Below are 22551 nucleotides of genomic sequence, written 5' to 3'. Positions count from 1 at the left end.
GGCCTATGGTCTAGGCTACATGAGGTGTGATACTGATCTTATTAAAACATATAGGCCTATGGTCTAGGCTACATGAGGTGTGATACTGACCTTATTAAAACATATAGGCCTATGGGCTAGGCTACATGAGGTGTGATACTGACCTTATTAAAACATATAGGCCTATGGTCTAGGCTACATGAGGTGTGATACTGACCTTATTAAAACATATAGGCCTATGGTCTAGGCTACATGAGGTGTGATACTGACCTTATTAAAACATATAGGCCTATGGTCTAGGCTACATGAGGTGTGCGACTATGTATTGAAAAAGTAGCAAAAAAAAGTTACGAGCTGTTTCTTGCCTTAAGCTGGGCATCATTCACAATGATGGGCTAATATTGTCACCCATCAGACTATTCTTGATTTAGTCTTGTATTTACATATACTAAATAATATATGTGAGAAATTAGTTTAGATTTAGAATGGACCATTATTATGCACATGTCTCGGAACAGGGGAAAAAATAGCGAATGGAGGAAATTTTTCCCGTGGTTAATTTTCATGCCAGCCAGGTAGGCTATACTCCTGTTTTAAATATAAGCAATGTGCTTAATATTAGGAAGGTTGAGAAATACATATTGTAGGCCTAGTCTACAGAAAGCCGATGGGATCCTCATCTTTCTAATAGAGGCCATCAAAACTCACACTATTGCATAGCCTATAGAAATGTTGCGCAACATGAGCTCATGGGCTCTCATGAAGTGTTGATTTATATTTGATTATATTATATTGATGTCAGAGTGATTCGAGGGACAATAGAGTGCTGAGTACCAGGCAGTCAGCACGTTTAGTATGCTGCTAATGACCATCAGCAGCATCAGAGCTTGGAGAAGCCTAATTACCATTCTTAAACGGTCACATGGAATTTGACTGCAGTCATGACTCGTGACCAATATGGTAATACGGTCACCAAAACAGTCCTACTCCTACCCACCCGACTGGCTGACTTGCTCACTGTGACCTTATTGGTAGTCATACTCAGTGGAGGTCAGGAATCTCTCTTTCTCTCTCTCTCTCTCTCTCTCTCTCTCTCTCTCTCTCTCTCTCTGTCTATCTATCTGTATCTCTGCCTTCCTGTCTGCCTGCCTGTCTGGTTGTGTGTCTGCCTGCCTGTATTCCTGCACACAAACATTGTTAGTGCTAGCTAGCCCAGCGTAGGCTAGCCCAGCCCTCCTTCCACTGAGGATCCAGCAGTCCGGTGAGCTTGGACATGACACGCAGTGACAGGCAGAGGAGAGAAGGCATCGGTAATGTGTGTGTATAAATTGGGAGTTAATATTGTATGGACTAAGGTAGTACAGCAGAGAGGGGGAGAGAGATACACATAGATTCCACTCACTTGCATTGGAAATGCATATTCATGTGTTGCAAAATGTGCCATATGGATGACAAAGTTAGATAGATAGAACATTTAGAAAGAAAGAAAATCCTCTACACCCTGCGCACACACTGCAGCCTTCCAAGACTGGCCACTCGTGTGTTTGAGAGGTCTGGAATCAGATGACAGAGTCCTAGTAAACCAGGTGTAACTACAGCTAAAGGTCTGGGATCAGATGACAGAGTCCTAGTAAACCAGGTGTAACTACAGCTAAAGATCTGGGATCAGATGACAGAGTCCTAGTAAACCAGGTGTAACTAGAGTTAAAGGTCTGGGATCAGATGACAGAGTCCTAGTAAACCAGGTGTAACTACAGCTAAAGGTCTGGGATCAGATGACAGAGTCCTAGTAAACCAGGTGTAACTAGAGTTAAAGGTCTGGGATCAGATGACAGAGTCCTAGTAAACCAGGTGTAACTACAGCTAAAGGTCTGGGATCAGATGACAGAGTCCTAGTAAACCAGGTGTAACTACAGCTAAAGGTCTGGGATCAGATGACAACTAGAGCTAAAGGTCTGGAGAGACTGAGCCAAGCGATAAAATGACACACTGTCCCCTCTGATCTTAAAACCTGGCCGTTGGCCCCACTCTCCAAGGATGTCTCAGTGGAAGTTGGGATATGCAACACACTCATACAGGTTACCCACTTGTTCATGCAGTGAAAACGGACAAATGTATGCACCTCCTATTTGACGTTTTCTAATGCTGTCTAGCAGCTTTCCGCATCACAACAATAAAACCCCCAACAATATTTTTTCCCTTAAATTACACTCAAGAGTATTTATAAATGCAGGTCAGGTGTATCGTGGGTATCCTTGGTGCATTGCTAAAAAACAAAAAAAAAAACATCCCGCCGTCCGGGCATTTTTAGAAGGAGACAGGATATTCCTTCAAAACAGATGCAGTGCAGACAGCAGAATAGGAAACCATGCGGTGCACGGAGCAGGCTGCTATTTATATTCTTATCCACTCTGCTTGTTGTTGTACGCTTCAGAGGCAGGTTTCGGGTAAACACCATGCACCCTGCAGCCACAACAAGGAAAAGTCCTTGAGAGTGGATTCTTTTAGAGGCCTTGCAGAGATTTGTACCTTAAAACGGTTTGAAGTAAAGAAACAAAGGGGGGAAAAGGGGAAAAAAAGAGAAACTTCATTGAATAATGAGTTTTTCAGGATTTGTTGTTGTTGTCTAATTAGGTACGATGAGAGGAAGTCGTGTTTATTGTCGCGTGGAGAATAGCTGTTTTCACTCTGCCCAGTATCCATATTGTAACATTTAAGGGTCAGTGGTCCTATTTGTGACTCAAAAACAACAACAGTTTCACTGACATTCAAAGTTCAATAGTGACACTGCTACACAAACAAACAGCTAATGGATGACTATATAACATAACAGCTAATGGATGACTGTATAACATAACAGCTAATGGATGACAATATAACATAACAGCTAATGGATGACTGTATAACATAACAGCTAATGGATGACTGTATAACATAACAGCTAATGGATGACTATATAACATAACAGCTAATGGATGACTGTATAACATAACAGCTAATGGATGACAATATAACATAACAGCTAATGGATGACTGTATAACATAACAGCTAATGGATGACAATATAACATAACAGCTAATGGATGACTGTATAACATAATAGCTAATGGATGACAATATAACATAACAGCTAATGGATGACTGTATAACATAACAGCTAATGGATGACAATATAACATAACAGCTAATGGATGACAATATAACATAACAGCTAATGGATGACAATATAACATAACAGCTAATGGATGACTGTATAACATAACAGCTAATGGATGACAATATAACATAACAGCTAATGGATGACTGTATAACATAACAGCTAATGGATGACTGTATAAAATAACAGCTAATGGATGACAATATAACATAACATATAGGTTATACAGTCATCCACTAGCTGTTAGGTCATATCCATTAGCTGTTTTTGGTTCCAGCTAGAACCTTTCTGAGTTCCATGTAGAACCCTTTACACAGAGGGTTCTACATTGAACCCAAAAGAGTTCTATCTGGAAACAAGAAGGGATTCTACCAGGAACCAAAAAGGGTTCTCCTATGGGGACAGCTGAAGAACCCTTGTGGAACCCTTTTTCTAAGAGTGTACAGTATGTATGCACATGATAACAATGTAACCTTCCTGCTTTTTACACACCCGCGCTTTGACATGACCTTGGTACATTTCCCTCAGCCCTTTAGTTTCTGAGTGTGTGCATGTATTTTTGCGAACATATGTATGTGTGTGTGTATGTGTGTGTGTGTGTGTTTGTTACACGTCTGTGTTTATTGCCTGGAGAGATTTTCAGGACAGCATGCATGAGTTTTGCCTGGATTACCAAACTATGATTTAATTAGTTGAATTAAGATACGATTCATGACCAGATTCACTCTGCCCTCTACATTTTCTGTTTTCCTAATCTCCCACCAATTAATCAGGAAATTGCATGGCTATAACATCTTCTCAGTGACCTCCCTCCCTCCTTCCTCTCTCCTTGTGGGTTTGATAATCATCACTTACATTTAAAGAGGAGTATTTCTATGCCGACTGTGTCAACATGGTTCATTTAAATCCACTTCTCTGTGAATATGAGAGAGGTGTGTCGGTGGCGTTGCAGGTATGAGGTTGTAATTAATCTTATGAAGACCTTTGAGTGTAGAAACCTACAATTACTTCTTGTTAAAGTAGTGGCTATTTTGCATAATGGAATCATTATGCATTTATGTCTGATTTTAAGGTAACAGTATTTTACAGCGAGAGAGAGAGAGAGAGAGAGAGAGAGAGAGAGAGAGAGAGAGAGAGAGAGAGAGAGAGAGAGAGAGAGAGAGAGAGAGAGAGAGAGAGAGAGAGAGAGAGAGAGAGAGAGAGAGAGAGAGAGGGAGAGCTGGAGAAAGGGGGAGAGGGAGAGAGAGGGAGAGGAGAGAGAGGGAGAAAGGGGGGGGGGGGGAGAAAGGGAGAGAGGGAGAAAGGGGTAGAGAGAGAGAGAGAGAGAGAAAGGGGGACAGAGAGGAAAGAGAGAGAGGGAGAGAGAGAGAGAGAGAGGGGGAGAGAGAGAGAGAGGGAGAGAGAGAGAGAGGGGGAGAGAGAACGGGGGACAGAGAGATAAAATATAGAAAGAGAGAGAAAGAGAGAGAGAGAGGGAGGGGAGAGAGGGAGAAAGGAGGGGAGAGAGAGAGGGAGGGGAGAGAGGGAGAAAGGGGGGGAGAGAGAGAGAGAGAGGGAGGGGAGATGGAGAAAGGAGGGGAGAGAGAGAGAGAGAGAGAGAGAGGGGAGAAAGGGGGGGAGAGAGAGAGAGGGAGGGGAGAGAGGGAAAAAGGGGGGGAGAGAGAGAACGGGGGACAGAGAGATAAAATATAGAAAGAGAGAGAAAGAGAGAGAGAGAGGGAGGGGAGAGAGAGAGAAAGGGGGAGAGAGAGAAAGGGGGACAGAGAGATAAAATATAGAAAGATAGAGAAAGAGAGAGAGAGAGAGAGAGAGAGGGGGGGAGGGGAGAGAGGGAGAAAGGGGGAGAGAGAGAGAAATAGAGAGAGAGAGAGAGAGAGGGAGAAAGGGGGAGAGAGAGAGAGAGAGAGAGAGAGAGAGAGAGAGAGAGAGAGAGAGAGAGGGGGAGAGAGGGAGGGGGGAGGAGAGAGAGAAAATATAGAAAGGGAGAAAGAAAGAGAGGGAGAGAGAGAAAGGGGGAGAGAGAGAGAGAAAAGGAGAGAAAGAGAGAAACAGAGAGCGGGAGAGAGGGAGGAGATATTTATATATATATATAGAGAGAGTATATGCTAGAGATTACGTGCATGTCACCATGTCACCAAGCCCTCTCCACAGTAGACAGCGAGCTGACAACACTGTACCATGTAAATGACCTCTGTCTGCCTCACTGTGGTAAAGGTTCATCGCCCTTGGAGATGAATAACCTTGCCAGTCCCTCTGAGCTACACGACAACACCTCTCCCACTCATTCCATAATGAAATGATCTGATTATTCACATTATTCTGCTCACAAAAGAACGTAGAGCCGGGAACTAGAGAAGGTCCGATCGAAGAAACAAAACGTTATTCTAACGTGTGAACGGTACAGTACCTTTATCACCTTATACGTCTTTCACATGCAAAAGGTGACCGTTGAAGGTGAAAGTCACGTATCCTTATGTCACGGACAATACATTCATAACGCCTAGCCCTTTCCCTCGCGACGCTTCACGCTGTCTCACATAATGAGAAGGGAAAGGAATTAGGAGAAGGGGGTTGACGAGAGCTTTTACATTCACAGGACGCCTGCTGGGGTCAGGAATGTGGCAAGCCCATGATAAAGGTTACGCAGGCAGTGTTTGTGTGTCCTTGCAACACGATATCTGTTCCCAGCGGGGTAGACCTAAGACATGATATCTGTTCCCAGTGGGGTAGACCTAAGACATGATATCTGTTCCCAGTGGGGTAGACCTAAGACATGATATCTGTTCCCAGTGGGGTAGACCTAAGACATGATATCTGTTAGACCCAGATATCTGGGGTAGACCTAAGACATGATATCTGTTCCCAGATGGGGTAGACCTAAGACATGATATCTGTTCCCAGTGGGTTAGACCTAAGACATGATATCTGTTCCCAGTGGGGTAGACCTAAGACATGATATCTGTTCCCAGTGGGGTAGACCTAAGACATGATATCTGTTCCCAGGGGGGTAGACCTAAGACATGATATCTGTTCCCAGTGGGGTAGACCTAAGACATGATATCTGTTCCCAGTGGGGTAGACCTAAGACATGATATCTGTTCCCAGCGGGGTAGACCTAAGACATGATATCCGAAGCTTTGGTAACCTCTGGTAAGTGAAGCATGATTGGGTTCACAGTGGTCTTGCCTGTGACCCGATAAAATCTATAGGATATTTAGTTGTTTCCGGATCTGAAGACTAGTTTTCTTCCATTTGTAGTTTAATGGGACAATGATCAACTGTTCTGATAGCAACAGTGATAGTGAGAATTAATGTATGACATAGTGTCTGAAGTTTGGTGGTGGTTCCAAAGAAGAGAAGAAGAGGTTTAAACCACGTATTAAATCAGTAGAAAAATCAGCTTTGCTTGAAGCAGTCTTTGGAAGAATCCTGACTCTGTGATTGGCTCTTGCAGGTCTCCACTACGGGAAGGAGAGTGTCCGCAGCAGTGGAGGTCACGACCTTCATACCTTCATCTCCTCTGGGTTTGTCACGTTGGGACGCGGCCAGCCCAAAGGTACAGTACTTTCTAGATCTTATTTTTCTTGCTCTATATAATCTTTAATCTTTTCTATCCACCTCTATCTAATCTCTTACCCTTACAAATCTTATCTATACAAATATATCCAACCTCTTATCCACCAATCACTATCCCTCCATACACAGATCAGACCAAGAGTCTCCTTCTGCTGAGTCAACAATGGTACTATACTTCTGGTACTATACTTCTGGTACTATATTTCTGGTACCATATTTCTGGTACTACATTTCTGGTACTATATTTCTGGTACTATACTTCTGGTACTATACTTCTGGTACTATATTTCTGGTACTATATTTCTGGTACTATACTTCTGGTACTATACTTCTGGTACTATATTTCTCTTCAGCTTTCCTCCCTCTTTCTATCTCTCTTCCCCCCCTTTTTGTCTCTCTCTCTCTCTCTCTCTCTCTCTCTATTTCACTCTCTCTGTCTCCCTCTCTCTCTGACTCTATTTCTCTCTCTGTCTCTCTCTATCTCTCTCGCTCTCTCTGTCGCTCTCTCTCTCTGTCACTCTCTCTCTCTGTCTCCCTCTATTTCACTCTCTCTGTCTCCCTCTCTCTCTGACTCCATTTCTCTCTCTATCTCTCTCGCTCTCTCTGTCGCTCTCTCTCTCTGTCGCTCTCTCTCTGTCACTCTCTCTCTCTGTCACTCTCTCTCTGTCACTCTTTCCCTCACTCTCTCTCTCTCCCTGTCGCTATTTCTTTTTCTCTCTCGCTCTCTTTCTCTCTCTGTCTCTCTTTCACTCTCTCTTTGTGTCTGTCTGTCTCTGTCTTTGTCTCTCTCACTCTCTCTCTGTCTCTGACTCTCTCTCTCTTTCTCTCTCTCTCTCTTTCTCTCTCTCTCTCTGTAACCTACCAGACACTAATTTCTACCTTCCACCACCCCCTGGGTGACGTCAGCATTTTCTCTCTATAACCCAAAGTGCTTTACCTTCTAACCTGCTAACTTGGCTTTGTTATGCATTATTATCGGCATTGGGGTACATTCAATATTTCCAGGCATATAGGAATCCGTAGCTATCTGTGCTTCAGTACCACAAATCAGACTGTTTGACAAGAGAATCAGTGTCTCTGAGGAAAGCTATTCTACAGTCTAACCATCACCCTTCTCTCTATGTTTCTCTCTCACACACACACACACACACACACACACACACACACACACACACACACACACCCTCCAGACGGTTGTCATTTGCTCGGCTCTGAGTTTCCCCGTGTGTTAAATAGTGATCAGTAGACTGGCCTGTTGTGATACATTCTCTTCTATCTACCGCCTATATGTCACACTATGGATATGTAATGCAACTTGCTTAACCTGCTGCTGGTCAATGCTGCTCAAATTGTGTGTGTGTGTGTGTGTGTGTGGGGGGTGCGGGGGTGTGTGGTACGCCAGTGTGTGTGTGTGTGTGTCCATCTCCTGCACTTTGTCTAGCTAAACTGTAGCTTCTACATATACAGTTCCATCTGGAGAAGTATCTTCCATCTGTTATGTCGGAAACTCCTTGAAGTCAACACACAGCCAAGTGTTGTCCGTCCTCATGATTTATGGTCTTTTGGGTGGTATCAGCAGTCTTTTTGGGTGGTATCAGCAGTCTTTTTGGGTGGTATCAGCAGTCTTTTTGGGTGGTATCAGCAGTCTTTTTGGGTGGTATCAGCAGTTTTTTTGGGTGGTACCAGCAGTCTTTTTGGGTGGTATCAGCAGTCTTTTTGGGTGGTATCAGCAGTCTTTTTGGGTGGTATCAGCAGTCTTTTGGGGTGGTATCAGCAGTCTTTTTGGGTGGTATCAGCAGTCTTTTTGGGTGGTATCAGCAGTCTTTTTTAGGTGATATCAGCAGTCTTTTTGGGTGGTATCAGCAGTCTTTTTGGGTGGTATCAGCAGTCTTTTTAGGTGGTATCAGCAGTCTTTTTGGGTGGTATCAGCAGTCTTTTTGGGTAGTATCAGCAGTCTTTTTAGGTGGATCAGCAGTCTTTTTGGGTGGTATCAGCAGTCTTTTTAGGTGATATCAGCAGTCTTTTTGGGTGGTAGCAACAGTCTTTTTGGGTGGTATCAGAAGTCTTTTTGGGTGGTAGCAGCAGTCTTTTTGGGTGGTAGCAGCAGTCTTTTTGGGTGGTATCAGAAGTCTTTTTGGGTGGTAGCAGCAGTCTTTTGGGGTGGTAGCAGCAGTCTTTTTGGACGGTAGCAGTACTGGACTGTACAGTAGAGCCAAAAGGAGAAGTTATATAAATTATTATACACTGGGAGAATCATACAATCTATTTTCACGCTGTCAAAACTTCCTGATTCCATGTTCATCATATTAATTACATCAGATGAGGAATCTGTCATTGATTTAATCTGTGCGGCTCTGCAGATTTACACAGTAAAGATTTATCCTTGGGTTTGGCTGACGTCTGGTCTGTTGCCTGCCCATAAACCCTGTTCTCTGTTGGGCTGGAGGAACGGATGGAGGCTTGGAATGGGACCAGGTCAGCATCAGGTGATGCTCCAATAAATCAATATCTCTCTTCCTCACCGAGAGGTGTCACGGTTTGGCTCGGCCAACCAACTGCAGAGGAATGGAGAGAGGGACAAGACAGAGGGGCATTTCTACTTCACTTCTGTTGTTCTATTGAGAGAAAAATCCTTTATTGTTCACATAAAATTAGCAGTTTCCATCTTTGCTCCTTTCTTTGTGTCTCAGTGTGTTGTGGTCCCTCGAGGCAGGACTGTTCACAATGGTATTCATCCAGTCTCTCTCTCCCTCTTTGTAGTTCCCCCATGAAACATAAGTTATGAGAATCACTGCTAGATTATGTATCTAGGATTCTTTTTTAGTTTTTAGTCTCTCTCTCCCAACATCACAGGCAATTCTCCGTCTGCTTCCATCCCAAGCTGTATGTTTGTGAGGCAGTATGGTGTATGGTTTAGTATCCCAGATTTCTGCGGTTACATTTGTGTTTTGTAACAATGGGTTGTCTGATATTTTTCACTGCAGAACAAGCACATTTCCAGACTGGGATCTTAGCACGTAGAATACAAAAACAAATATCCTGGGCTAACTTGCAAAAATGTGCAAACAAACAAACTATGTTTGGTGACAGTAGATCTAGGTTGTACATCCCTCCCTTTCTCGGTCTTCTTTCACCCCTCTCCTCTTTCTCGGTCTTCTTTCACCCCTCTCCTCTTTCTCTCTCTTCCTCCAACTTCTTTCACCCCTCCCCTCTTTCTCTCTCTCTTCCTCGGTCTTCTTTCACCCCTCTCCTCTTCCTCGGTCTTCTTTCACCCCTCTCCTCTTTCTCTCTCTTCCTCGGTCTTCTTTCACCCCTCTCCTCTTTCTGTCTCTTCCTCGGTCTTCTTTCACCCCTCTCCTCTTCCTCGGTCTTCTTTCACCCCTCTCCTCTTTCTCGGTCTTCTTTCACCCCTATCCTCTTTCTCTCTCTTCCTCCGACTTCTTTCACCCCTCTCCTCTTTCTCTCTCTTCCTCTGTCTTCTTTCACCCCTCTCCTCTTTCTCTCTCTCTTCCTCTGTCTTCTTTCACCCCTCTCCTCTTCCTCTGTCTTCTTTCACCCCTCTCCTCTTTCTCTCTCTTCCTCAGTCTTCTTTCACCCCTCTCCTCTTTCTCTCTCTTCCTCGGTCTTCTTTCACCCCTCTCCTCTTCCTCTGTCTTCTTTCACCCCTCTCCTCTTTCTCTCTCTTCCTCGGTCTTCTTTCACCCCTCTCCTCTTTCTCTCTCTTCCTCTGTCTTCTTTCACCCCTCTCCTCTTTCTGTCTCTTCCTCGGTCTTCTTTCACCCCTCTCCTCTTTCTCTCTCTTCCTCGGTCTTCTTTCACCCCTCTCCTCTTTCTCTCTCTTCCTCGGTCTTCTTTCACCCCTCTCCTCTTTCTCTCTCTTCCTCGGTCTTCTTTCACCCCTCTCCTCTTTCTCTCTCTTCCTCTGTCTTCTTTCACCCCTCTCCTCTTTCTGTCTCTTCCTCTGTCTTCTTTCACCACTCTCCTCTTTCTCCCTCTTCCTCGGTCTTCTTTCACCCCTCTCCTCTTTCTGTCTCTTCCTCGGTCTTCTTTCACCCCTCTCCTCTTCCTCGGTCTTCTTTCACCCCTCTCCTCTTTCTCGGTCTTCTTTCACCCCTATCCTCTTTCTCTCTCTTCCTCCGACTTCTTTCACCCCTCTCCTCTTTCTCTCTCTTCCTCTGCCTTCTTTCACCCCTCTCCTCTTTCTCTCTCTCTTCCTCTGTCTTCTTTCACCCCTCTCCTCTTCCTCTGTCTTCTTTCACCCCTCTCCTCTTTCTCTCTCTTCCTCGGTCTTCTTTCACCCCTCTCCTCTTTCTCTCTCTTCCTCGGTCTTCTTTCACCCCTCTCCTCTTCCTCTGTCTTCTTTCACCCCTCTCCTCTTTCTCTCTCTTCCTCTGTCTTCTTTCACCCCTCTCCTCTTTCTCTCTCTTCCTCTGTCTTCTTTCACCCCTCTCCTCTTTCTGTCTCTTCCTCGGTCTTCTTTCACCCCTCTCCTCTTTCTTTCTCTTCCGTTGTGTCTTTTTTTTAACTCTGTCTCTCTCTGTTATTGTTCGATATCAATTAACGTCCCGCTAATGTTTAGAAAACGAACGGGGGATATTGAGCTGAGCAGAGATCAGTGATTAGCTTTTACCCAAGCCTACCCTTTCAGGTCTCTGGACATTAGTCTCCAAAATGGAGGGAAACAGTTGATTTTGTACTGGGCCGTGGCTAAAGGCTAGAACAGACTACTGAGTCACGCTATTGAACCAAGACCACAACATAATTTCCTGAGTTAGTCAGAACCAAACTGTGAATCGTGATCTAGTTGATGTTGAATAAGCTGCCGTCTGTTTGGCTAGTTAATTACAGTGCGTGTGAGTATGTGTATGTGTGAGTATGTGTAGGTGTGAGTTTGTGTGTGTGTGTGTGTGTGTGTGTGTGTGTGTGTGTGTGTGTGTGTGTGTGTGTGTGTGTGTGTGTGTGTGTGTGTGTGTGTGTGTATATATGTGTGCGTGTTTAGAAGTTAATTACAGGCAGTGTGAGTGTTTGTATGTGTATGTGTGAGTGTGTGTGTGTGTATGTGTGTGTGTGTGTTTAGTTGCTAATTACAGGCAGTGTGAGTGTGTGTGTGTGTGTGTGTGTGCGTGAGCGTGTGTGTGAGTGAGTGAGTGAGTGAGTGTGTGTGAATGTGTGTGTGTATGTGTGTGTGTGTGTGTGTGCCTGCCAGGGTCCACCACAACACCGGGTTCACCACAACACCGGGTTCACCACAACACTGGGTCCACCACAACACTGAGTCCCCCACAACACCAGGTCCACAACACCGGATCCACAACACCGGATCCACCACAACACTGGGTCCACCACAACACGGGGTCCACCACAACACCAGGTCCACAACACCGGATCCACCACAACACTGGGTCCACCACAACACTGGGTCCACCACAACACTGGGTCCACCACAACACTGGGTTCACCACAACACCAGGTCCACAACACCGGATCCACAACACCGGATCCACCACAACACTGGGTCCACCGCAACACTGGGTTCACCACAACACCAGGTCCACAACACCGGATCCACCACAACACTGGGTCCACCACAACACGGGGTCCACCACAACACCAGGTCCACAACACCGGATCCACCACAACACTGGGTCCACCACAACACTGGGTCCACCACAACACTGGGTCCACCACAACACTGGGTTCACCACAAAGGAGTTCACGCATGTCTTCCTCTACAGCAAATTACATTTAGGCTAAATCTGTCTTACGCTTGTACAAAGTATGTGTGTGTGTGTGTGTGTGTGTGTGTGTGTGTGTGTGTGTGTGTGTGTGTGTGTGTGTGTGTGTGTGTGTGTGTGTGTGTGAAACATAGAGAGAAGGGTGATGGTTAGACTGTAGAATAGCTTTCCTCAGAGACACTGATTCTCTTGTCAAACAGTCTGATTTGTGGTTTTGCGCCCGCACGATCACACACACACACACACTGCGTGTCTGTTCTCACTGCGTGTCCCGAGTTGCCTTCTACTGTTGGATTCTTGTTTCAGCTCACTCTTACAGTTTATACAACTTTGGAGCAATTTTCACAAGTTTGTGCTACATTTTCACAAGTATCTATTACATTTTCACAAGTATCTATTACATTTTCACAAGTATCTATTACATTTTCACAAGTATCTATTATATTTTCACAAGTACTTACTATATTTTCACAAGTATCTACTACATTTTCACAAGTATCTACTACATTTTCACAAGTGCCTACTATATTTTCACAAATATGTTCTACATTTTCACAAGTACAGTGCCTTGCGAAAGTATTCGGCCCCCTTGAACTTTGCGACCTTTTGCCACATTTCAGGCTTCAAACATAAAGATATAAAACTGTATTTTTTTGTGAAGAATCAACAACAAGTGGGACACAATCATGAAGTGGAACGACATTTATTGGATATTTCAAACTTTTTTAACAAATCAAAAACTGAAAAATTGGGCGTGTAAAATTATTCAGCCCCTTTACTTTCAGTGCAGCAAACTCTCTCCAGAAGTTCAGTGAGGATCTCTGAATAATCCAATGTTGACCTAAATGACTAATGATGATAAATACAATCCACCTGTGTGTAATCAAGTCTCCGTATAAATGCACCTGCACTGTGATAGTCTCAGAGGTCCGTTAAAAGCGCAGAGAGCATCATGAAGAACAAGGAACACACCAGGCAGGTCCAAGATACTGTTGTGAAGAAGTTTAAAGCCGGATTTGGATACAAAAGGATTTCCCAAGCTTTAAACATCCCAAGGAGCACTGTGCAAGCGATAATATTGAAATGGAAGGAGTATCAGACCATTTGCAAATCTACCAAGACCTGGCCGTCCCTCTAAACTTTCAGCTCATACAAGGAGAAGACTGATCATAGATACAGCCAAGAGGCCCATGATCACTCTGGATGAACTGCAGAGATCTACAGCTGAGGTGGGAGACTCTGTCCATAGGACAACAATCAGTCGTATATTGCACAAATCTGGCCTTTATGGAAGAGTGGCAAGAAGAAAGCCATTTCTTAAAGATATCCATAAAAAGTGTCGTTTAAAGTTTGCCACAAGCCACCTGGGAGACACACCAAACATGTGAAAGAAGGTGCTCTGGTCAGATGAAACCAAAATTGAACTTTTTGGCAACAATGCAAAACGTTATGTTTGGCGTAAAAGCAACACAGCTCATCACCCTGAACACACCATCCCCACTGTCAAACATGGTGGTGGCAGCATCATGGTTTGGGCTTGCTTTTCTTCAGCAGGGACAGGGAAGATGGTTAAAATTGATGGGAAGATGGATGGAGCCAAATACAGGACCATTCTGGAAGAAAACCTGATGGAGTCTGCAAAAGACCTGAGACTGGGACGGAGATTTGTCTTCCAACAAGACAATAATCCAAAACATAAAGCAAAATCTACAATGGAATGGTTCAAAAATAAACATATCCAGGTGTTAGAATGGCCAAGTCAAAGTCCAGACCTGAATCCAATCGAGAATCTGTGGAAAGAACTGAAAACTGCTGTTCACAAATGCTCTCCATCCAACCTCACTGAGCTCGAGCTGTTTTGCAAGGAGGAATGGGAAAAAATGTCAGTCTCTCGATGTGCAAAACTGATAGAGACATACCCCAAGCGACTTACAGATGTAATCGCAGCAAAAGGTAGCGCTACAAAGTATTAACTTAAGGGGGCTGAATAATTTTGCACGCCCAATTTTTCCGTTTTTGATTTGTTAAAAAAGTTTGAAATATCCAATAAATGTCGTTCCACTTCATGATTGTGTCCCACTTGTTGTTGATTCTTCACAAAAAAATACAGTTTTATATCTTTATGTTTGAAGCCTGAAATGCGGCAAAAGGTCGCAAAGTTCAAGGGGCCCGAATACTTTCGCAAGGCACTGTATGTGCTACATTTTCACAAGTATGTAGTCACTTTAACTACTATTTAATCCAATAGCAAAAATACAATATAGACATTTCCAAACTTTTCAAAGTACTGAATAGAAAGAGCAGACGGTAAATATAATTGTCCATACAGCATTTGACTATAACTTGACATGTATAATACATTTTATGTTGAGAAGTGTGTCCTCCAGTTTCATTATCCTTATACAGTACATACGTAGAATAAATCCTCAGAGATAGGGCTGACGTAAAGCAGTTGTAAAAAAGTAGCACGGTGTGGTGAGCCAATCAGTTATCTGATGTATTGGGGACTAGGCTGAAATATTCTCATGGTATTTCACGGAAAACGTAGATCTTGCATGACTGACTCGAGGGTAAAAGATGAATGGATTCACAATCAAAAGGTTCTGAACACAAGATAGGGGGCATTACAAGTGAGTTTTGAAAATACATCTTTGCTTGGCAAATTTAAAACCTTCTTCTTCTTGTAGATGTGTGAAGAAGACAGGACAGATGTAGTCTGAAGGGTGAATAGCCATCTGTTCAGTAGTCTAGAGACGTGCTGGCCCTGACTCCGCCTCTCTCTCCTCCTCTCGCTCCTCCTCTCTCTCCGCCTCTCTCTCCTCCTCTCTCTCCTCTCTCTCCGCCTCTCTCCTCCTCTCTCTCCTCCTCTCTCTCCGCCTCTCTCTCCTCCTCTCTCTCCGCCTCTCTCTCCTCCTCTCTCTCTGCCTCTCTCTCCTCCTCTCTCTCCTCCTCTCTCTCCTCCTCTCTCTGAGGGGTGAATAGCCATCTGTTCAGTAGTCTAGGGACGTGCTGGCCCTGACTCCTCCTCTCTCTCCTCCTGTCTCTGAGGGGTGAATAGCCATCTGTTCAGTAGTCTAGTGTTCGTGCTGGCCCTGACTCCTCCTCTCTCTCCTCCTCTCTCTGAGGGGTGAATAGCCATCTGTTCAGTAGTCTAGTGTTCGTGCTGGCCCTGACTCCTCCTCTCTCTCCTCCTCTCTCCGAGGGGTGAATAGCCATCTGTTCAGTAGTCTAGGGACGTGCTGGCCCTGACTCCGCCTCTCTCTCCGCCTCTCTCTGCCGTTCTCTCTCTATCTGGACTTTATCTTTCTGAGAGACAGACAACACTGTGCAAAATCTGGTTGAATTAATGTTGTTTCCATGTCTTTTCAACCCAAACTATATGTGATGACATTGAATGGACGTGGAAAACTAATTGGATTTGCAAAAAGTCATCAACATAAGGGAACTTTGTATTTTTTTCACCTAACTTTTAACCTAAATCCAAACATGTTTTTGTTGATTTCAGGTTATATTCACTTTAGTTAGACAACTCAACCAAATGTGGAGGTTGAACTGACTTCTGTGCCTAGTGGGACACTCCTTTCTCCAACGCCATCTGTCTGGACGACCAAGATGCCTCCTTTGAATTCCTTTGCTTTTGTTGTTTTGTCCTGCACTGTCTCCGAAAGCGAACCCCATTCCCTACATAGAGCCTTTATTTATCAAATAGATTTTTTAAAAGTATGTTTGTATTCCGTGAATGGTAACATTCAGCCATGCTATTGCAGTAGACATTTTCGGTTGATGTAGCTACTATGATCCAAGATACATCTACAATTCAGTTTGAGCTGATCTTCAAGTCCCCAGAAATTCTAAGAAACTTTTTTGTAAGATATCTCCTGAACACGGAGCAAATCAGAGCTGCTCTAGTCTTTCTGCTTCCTACAGTAGTGGTGATGCAATGCATTTGCAAGTCTCCCATAACAAACTGTAGTCATGACTGTGACCTAAAGTAGAACATAATACAAAGCCTGTCACAAGTACAGGACTTTATGTATTGACTTGCCTTTTTCCTTATTCAGTGACTGTCCTGAACACAATCAGTACAGTACATCACTGTCACATTATACCGGAGTCTTTCAGACGTGTCACATATATTTAGTCAAGCTAGGAGGTCCATAGGGAATACAAAGCTTAGCACTCAGTAGCCAGATTGAAATTGCCATTTCAGTTACGGGAAGAAATTAAAACTACATTCCACCTTGATTGATTGACATTTTCAGTTACAGTCCAGAGAGCAGATGGATTGACAGCTAGCTATGCATGCAAATTCGACAAAGCATTCAAATTCAACTTGAAGACTTTGATTGGTTGAAGACAGTCATTTTCATTTCCACTTCCATATGCCAGTCAGTGAGGATGATTCAACATTCAGCCAAGTCATTACTTTAGACAAAAGACTACACGCCCACATAGTTTATTTATTTATTACCTAATTACATCGTCAAGCCCAGCGTTAATTCTAGTTGGTGATTCCAGTTGGTGATGGACTCAAATTGGTTTTCATGGCAATGGATGATTGTTTTTTGGTGGATATGATGATACCAGTCAGTACAGTGGGAGAAGTAAATCTGGATGTGGACAGTTTTAATTAATATTGTTGTGTTTACTGTGAATTTTCAACCAAATAAGAAAAACAACGCAACAGTCTTTTGCACCAAGTACACAAAGTGTTTGGAGAAAATTAAAGCAATCCTCAAAAAGCACTTGCATATTCTGCAATTAGACAAAACAATCGCACATCTCTTCAAGATACCCCTACTGGTGGTCTGTAAGCGTGGTCGCAATATTGAAGATAGCTTGTCCAGGATTCTCCCGATATGATGATGCTTATTATGCAATATGGTTGAACCAAAAAAATTACATGTATCAAAGAAATGAAATGAAAAACAATTAAGTATGTATGTGAAATTGAATTAAACAATAATGTATGTTGATGCTAATATTATGTACAATATTGAATTATGTCTCCATATGATAACAATAGCCTAATATATTAAATGTGCTATAAACGGTTGTTTTTTAACAGTTTTACTCAAGTCATTGTAATCAACTTAATAATTATGACACACCAACCACTGTTGTCATTAGTTGCACTAATTGCACTGTTTGTCTACATAACTTGGTGCAAGCAATTATGCCATTGCCCTGATGAAGGCACTGTGATGCCGAAATGTTGGTGATTTACCCCCAAAATGACTGGGAGTTTATATATAGAGTGTGCAACTCTCTTTATTTTTAGAGCTTACTGTGAATTCTCAACATTTATAGTCTACAATTTACAGTATATGAGTACATTCACTACTCTCCTTTTACCCAGACTAGAAGTTGATTTTTCAGTATCATAAGTTAAAAACATAGAACATTAAGTAAGAAAAGAATAGGAAAATGCCTTTTCAGAGCAACCAGAGGGATAGAGGTGCGAGTGAAAGGAATACTGCCAAAGGACATTTTCTACATTCCTGGAGTTGTGTTGTGTCATATTGACAAATAGTTGTCTTCTAAATCTTTCTTAGTTTTTATTCTGAGAATTATGATGATTCCATCATTGCCTCAAAACTTCCACTGTCGTTAAAACACTCATCTCCAAGATGCAGTTGAATCAGATTTGGAATGAATCAGATTTGAAATGACTCAGATTTGATAGAATAACGACATACAGAACCATCAGAGTGCATGATTAAGAAACCGGACGCCTCAGACCAAAACATCCTCCCCCATGAATCTTAAAAGCTTCGCTAGTGTCGTCAAGGAGACAAAGACATACTGTAAACAACAAACAGGAAGAGCCTCCTACGATGTCAAGACACACAAACCACAGAGATCCCATCTTTGTTCATTTATATGACACACTCTCTAAATGTCAACCCAATCAGTCACCTTCTTCCTCCTCCTCTGCCTCCATACACAGCATAGTCTCCAAAGATGCTGGGTAGTGTTGTCACTGACCTGCCAGATGAGCGCTGTGGAAAATACCCAGTGAGTGGCATGTTAATCAGTGATCAATGGGGCCAGAGCACTCATTATCAGCTAGGACTATGGACAAGATTCCTCTAACACACTTTTTCATTTTACCAGGCAGTCAGTTAAGAACACATTTTTATTTACACTGAAAGCCTACACCGGGCCAAACCCAGACCACGCTGGGCCAATTGTGCACCACCCTATGGGACTCACAATCACGGCTGATTGTGATACAACCTGGATTCGATCCAGGGTGTCTGTAGTGATGCTTCTAGCACTGACAAACAATGCTTTAGACGTCTGCCCCACTCGGGAGCCCACTTAGAGCGAAGAGACCGGTAAACATCTCCCTCTTTGTCGCTCTCAGGTGGTGCATTCTCAGCTGAATACGGAGAGGGAGGAGATATTATGTTGGGATTGAGGGAGAAGTGTGTGATAGTGAAAAATGGGGAACGTGTTAATTGCGTAGCTGCAGAGCTAGCTAACTGCCACCTGTGTTTTCTCTCTAACGCAGGTAAACATACATTACCAGTCAAAGGTTTGTACACACCTACTCATTCCAGGGTTTTTCTTTAGTTTTACTATTTTCTACATTGTAGAATAATAGTGAAGACATCAGAACTCTGAAATAACACATATGGAATCATGTAGTAACCAAAAAAGTGTTAATCAAATCAAAATATATTTTATATTTCAGATTCCTCAAAGTAGCGTCCCTTTGCCTTGATGACAGCTTTGCACACTCTTGGCATTCTCTCAACCAGCTTCACGAGGTAGTCACATGGAATGCATTTCAATTAACCGGTGTGTCTTGTTAAAAATTAATTTGTGGAATTTCTTTCCTTCTTAATGCGTTTGAACCAATCAGTTGTGGAGGGGATGATGTACAGACAAAGTCCATATTATGGCAAGAACTGTTCAAATGAGCAAAGAGAAACAACAGTCCATCATTACTTTAAGACATGAAGGTCAGTCAATACGAACAATTTCAAGAACTTTGAAAGTTTCTCCAAGTGCAGTCGCAAAAACCATCAAGCGTTATGATGAAACTGGTTCTCATGAGGACCGCCACAGGAATGGAGTTACCTCTGCTGCATAGGATAAGTTCATTAGAGTTACCAACCTCAGAAATTGCAGCCCAAATAAATGCTTCACAGACTTCAAGTAACAGCTACAGCTCAACGTCAACTGTTCAGTGGAGACTGCTTGAATCATCTTCACGGTCGAATTGCTGCAAAGAAATCTCTACTAAAGAACACCAATAATAAGAGGAGACTTGCTTCGGCCGAGCAATGGACATTAGACCGGTGGAAATCTGTCCTTTGGTCTGATGCGTCCAAATTTGAGATTTTTGGTTCCAACCGCTGTGTCTTTGTGAGACGCAGAGTAAGTGAACAGAAGATCTCTGCATGTGTGGTTTCCACCGTGAAGCAAGGAGAAGGAGGCGTGATGCGTGGCTACTTTGAAAAATCTCAAATATAAAATATATTTTGATTTGGTTTCTACACGATTCATTTTTTGTTATTTCATAGTTTTGGGGTCTTCGCTACTATTACACAGTGTAGAAAATAGTACAAATAAATAAAAACCCTTGAATGAGTAGATGTGTCCAAACTTTTGACTAGTACTGTATGTCAGGTTTTTCCCTCGGAGCTCAGAGCTGGAGAGAGGCTGGTCCTGCTTTATCACCCACCACAGGTCAGGAGAGACATTCTCAGGAAGAGTGTGTTATACTCTGCAGGAGATGAGATGAGAGGAGCACTGTTTCAAAGCTCTTCATAACAGACAAAATTATTATCAGTTACACACACACAAAAAAAAGGTACTAATATCAGTACTTCATAGTGTTTATTTACTCAAATACGTTCAGGTCATTAAAAACAACTTGCTTACATATCTCAGCTATGTATCTCAGTTTCCCACCTACAATGGGATACCTCTCTACAGTACCCTCCCTACAGTGGTGTGAGATGTGGAGAGTGGGGGCAGAGAGGGGAAGTGACAGTTAGTTGACAGGCCTCTTATCATTGTCCAAATGGCAGTAATTTGACAGGCCTCTTATCATTGTCCTTTTGCTGTGGTCCGTTTGAAACGAGTAGAGCTATTTCTCACACAGCATGGTAGGAAAATACATTCCCTTTTGTCTTAGCCAGAGAGAGAGAGAGAGAGAGAGAGAGAGAGAGAGAGAGAGAGAGAGAGAGAGAGAGAGAGAGAGAGAGAGAGAGAGAGATAGAGAGAGAGAGAGAGAGAGAGAGAGAGAGAGAGAGAGAGAGAGAGAACAGGGTGGAAGGGAAGAGAGGGCAATGAGGAGGCTGTGATGTTGCCTCTGCTATGGAGGCTACCGCTCTGTTATCTATGTTAGGCAGGCCCTCTCTCTATGTGATCTCTGTTAGGGAGGCTACCTCTCTATGTTATCTCTGTTAGGGAGGCTACCTCTCTATGTTATCTCTGTTAGGGAGGCTACCTCTCTATGTTATCTATGTTAGGACGGCTACCACTCTATGTTCTCTCTGTTAGGGAGGCTACCTCTATGTTCTCTGTTAGGGAGGCTACCTCTCTCTAATGTGATGTTCTCTCTGTTAGGGAGGCTACCTCTCTCTAATGTGATGTTATCTCTGCTAGGGAGGCTACCTCTCTCTAACGTGATGTTATCTCTGCTAGGGAGGCTACCTCTCTCTAACGTGATGTTATCTCTGCTAGGAAGGCTACCTCTCTCTAATGTGATGTTATCTCTGTTAGGGAGACTACCTCTCTCTAATTTGATGTTATCTCTGTTAGGGAGGCTACCACTCTCTTGTGATGTTATCTATGTTAAGGACACTACCTCTCTACGTTATCTGTTAGGGAGGCTACCTCTCTGTTATCTCTGTTAGGCAGGCCCTCTCTCTATGTTATCTCTGTTAGGGAGGCTACCTCTCTATGTTATCTCTGTTAGGGAGGCTACCTCTCTATGTTGGGGAGGCTACCACTCTATGTTATCTCTGTTAGGGAGGCTACCACTCTATGTTATCTCTGTTAGGGAGGCTACCTCTCTCTAATGTAATGTCATCTCTGTTAGGGAGACTACCTCTCTCTAATGTGATGTTATCTCTGTTAGGGAGGCTACCTCTCTCTAATGTGATGTCATCTCTGTTAGGGAGGCTACCTCTCTACGTTATCTGTTAGGGAGGCTTACCTTTCTGTTATCTCTGTTAGGCAGGCCCTCTCTCTATGTTCTCTCTGTTAGGGAGGCTACCTCTCTGTTATCTCTGTTAGGGAGGCTACCACTCTTATCTCTGTTAGGGAGGCTACCTCTCTATGTTATCTCTCTATGTTATCTCTGTTAGGGAGGCTACCTCTCTCTGTTATCTCTGTTAGGGAGGCTACCACTCTTATCTCTGTTAGGGAGGCTACCTCTCTATGTTATCTCTCTATGTTATCTCTGTTAGGGAGGCTACCTCTCTATGTTATCTCTGTTAGGGAGGCTACCTCTCTATGTTGGGGAGGCTACCACTCTATGTTATCTCTGTTAGGACGGCTACCACTCTATGTTCTCTCTGTTAGGGAGGCTACCTCTATGTTCTCTGTTAGGGAGGCTACCTCTCTCTAATGTGATGTTCTCTCTGTTAGGGAGGCTACCTCTCTCTAATGTGATGTTATCTCTGCTAGGGAGGCTACCTCTCTCTAACGTGATGTTATCTCTGCTAGGGAGGCTACCTCTCTCTAACGTGATGTTATCTCTGCTAGGAAGGCTACCTCTCTCTAATGTGATGTTATCTCTGTTAGGGAGACTACCTCTCTCTAATTTGATGTTATCTCTGTTAGGGAGGCTACCACTCTCTTGTGATGTTATCTATGTTAAGGACACTACCTCTCTACGTTATCTGTTAGGGAGGCTACCTCTCTGTTATCTCTGTTAGGCAGGCCCTCTCTCTATGTTATCTCTGTTAGGGAGGCTACCTCTCTATGTTATCTCTGTTAGGGAGGCTACCTCTCTATGTTGGGGAGGCTACCACTCTATGTTATCTCTGTTAGGGAGGCTACCACTCTATGTTATCTCTGTTAGGGAGGCTACCTCTCTCTAATGTAATGTCATCTCTGTTAGGGAGACTACCTCTCTCT

General features: G+C 43.4%; 1 protein-coding gene across 4 annotated transcripts in view; it reads left to right on the top strand.

Annotated features, from left to right (window-relative positions):
* LOC139367914 (protein shisa-6-like) overlaps positions 1 to 22551 on the top strand; it is a 118719-nt gene that overhangs the window by 20187 nt on the left and 75981 nt on the right. For all 4 annotated transcript variants that reach the window (XM_071106295.1, XM_071106298.1, XM_071106297.1 and 1 more), the window contains one exon: positions 6591 to 6692. In XM_071106295.1, the coding sequence (XP_070962396.1) occupies positions 6591 to 6692 (102 nt within the window). The remainder of the gene's footprint in view (positions 1 to 6590; positions 6693 to 22551) is intronic.

The sequence above is a fragment of the Oncorhynchus clarkii genome, chromosome 16 (assembly GCF_045791955.1).
Source record: "Oncorhynchus clarkii lewisi isolate Uvic-CL-2024 chromosome 16, UVic_Ocla_1.0, whole genome shotgun sequence".
Lineage (NCBI taxonomy): Eukaryota > Metazoa > Chordata > Actinopteri > Salmoniformes > Salmonidae > Oncorhynchus > Oncorhynchus clarkii.
This window is presented reverse-complemented; position numbering and strand designations above follow the sequence as displayed.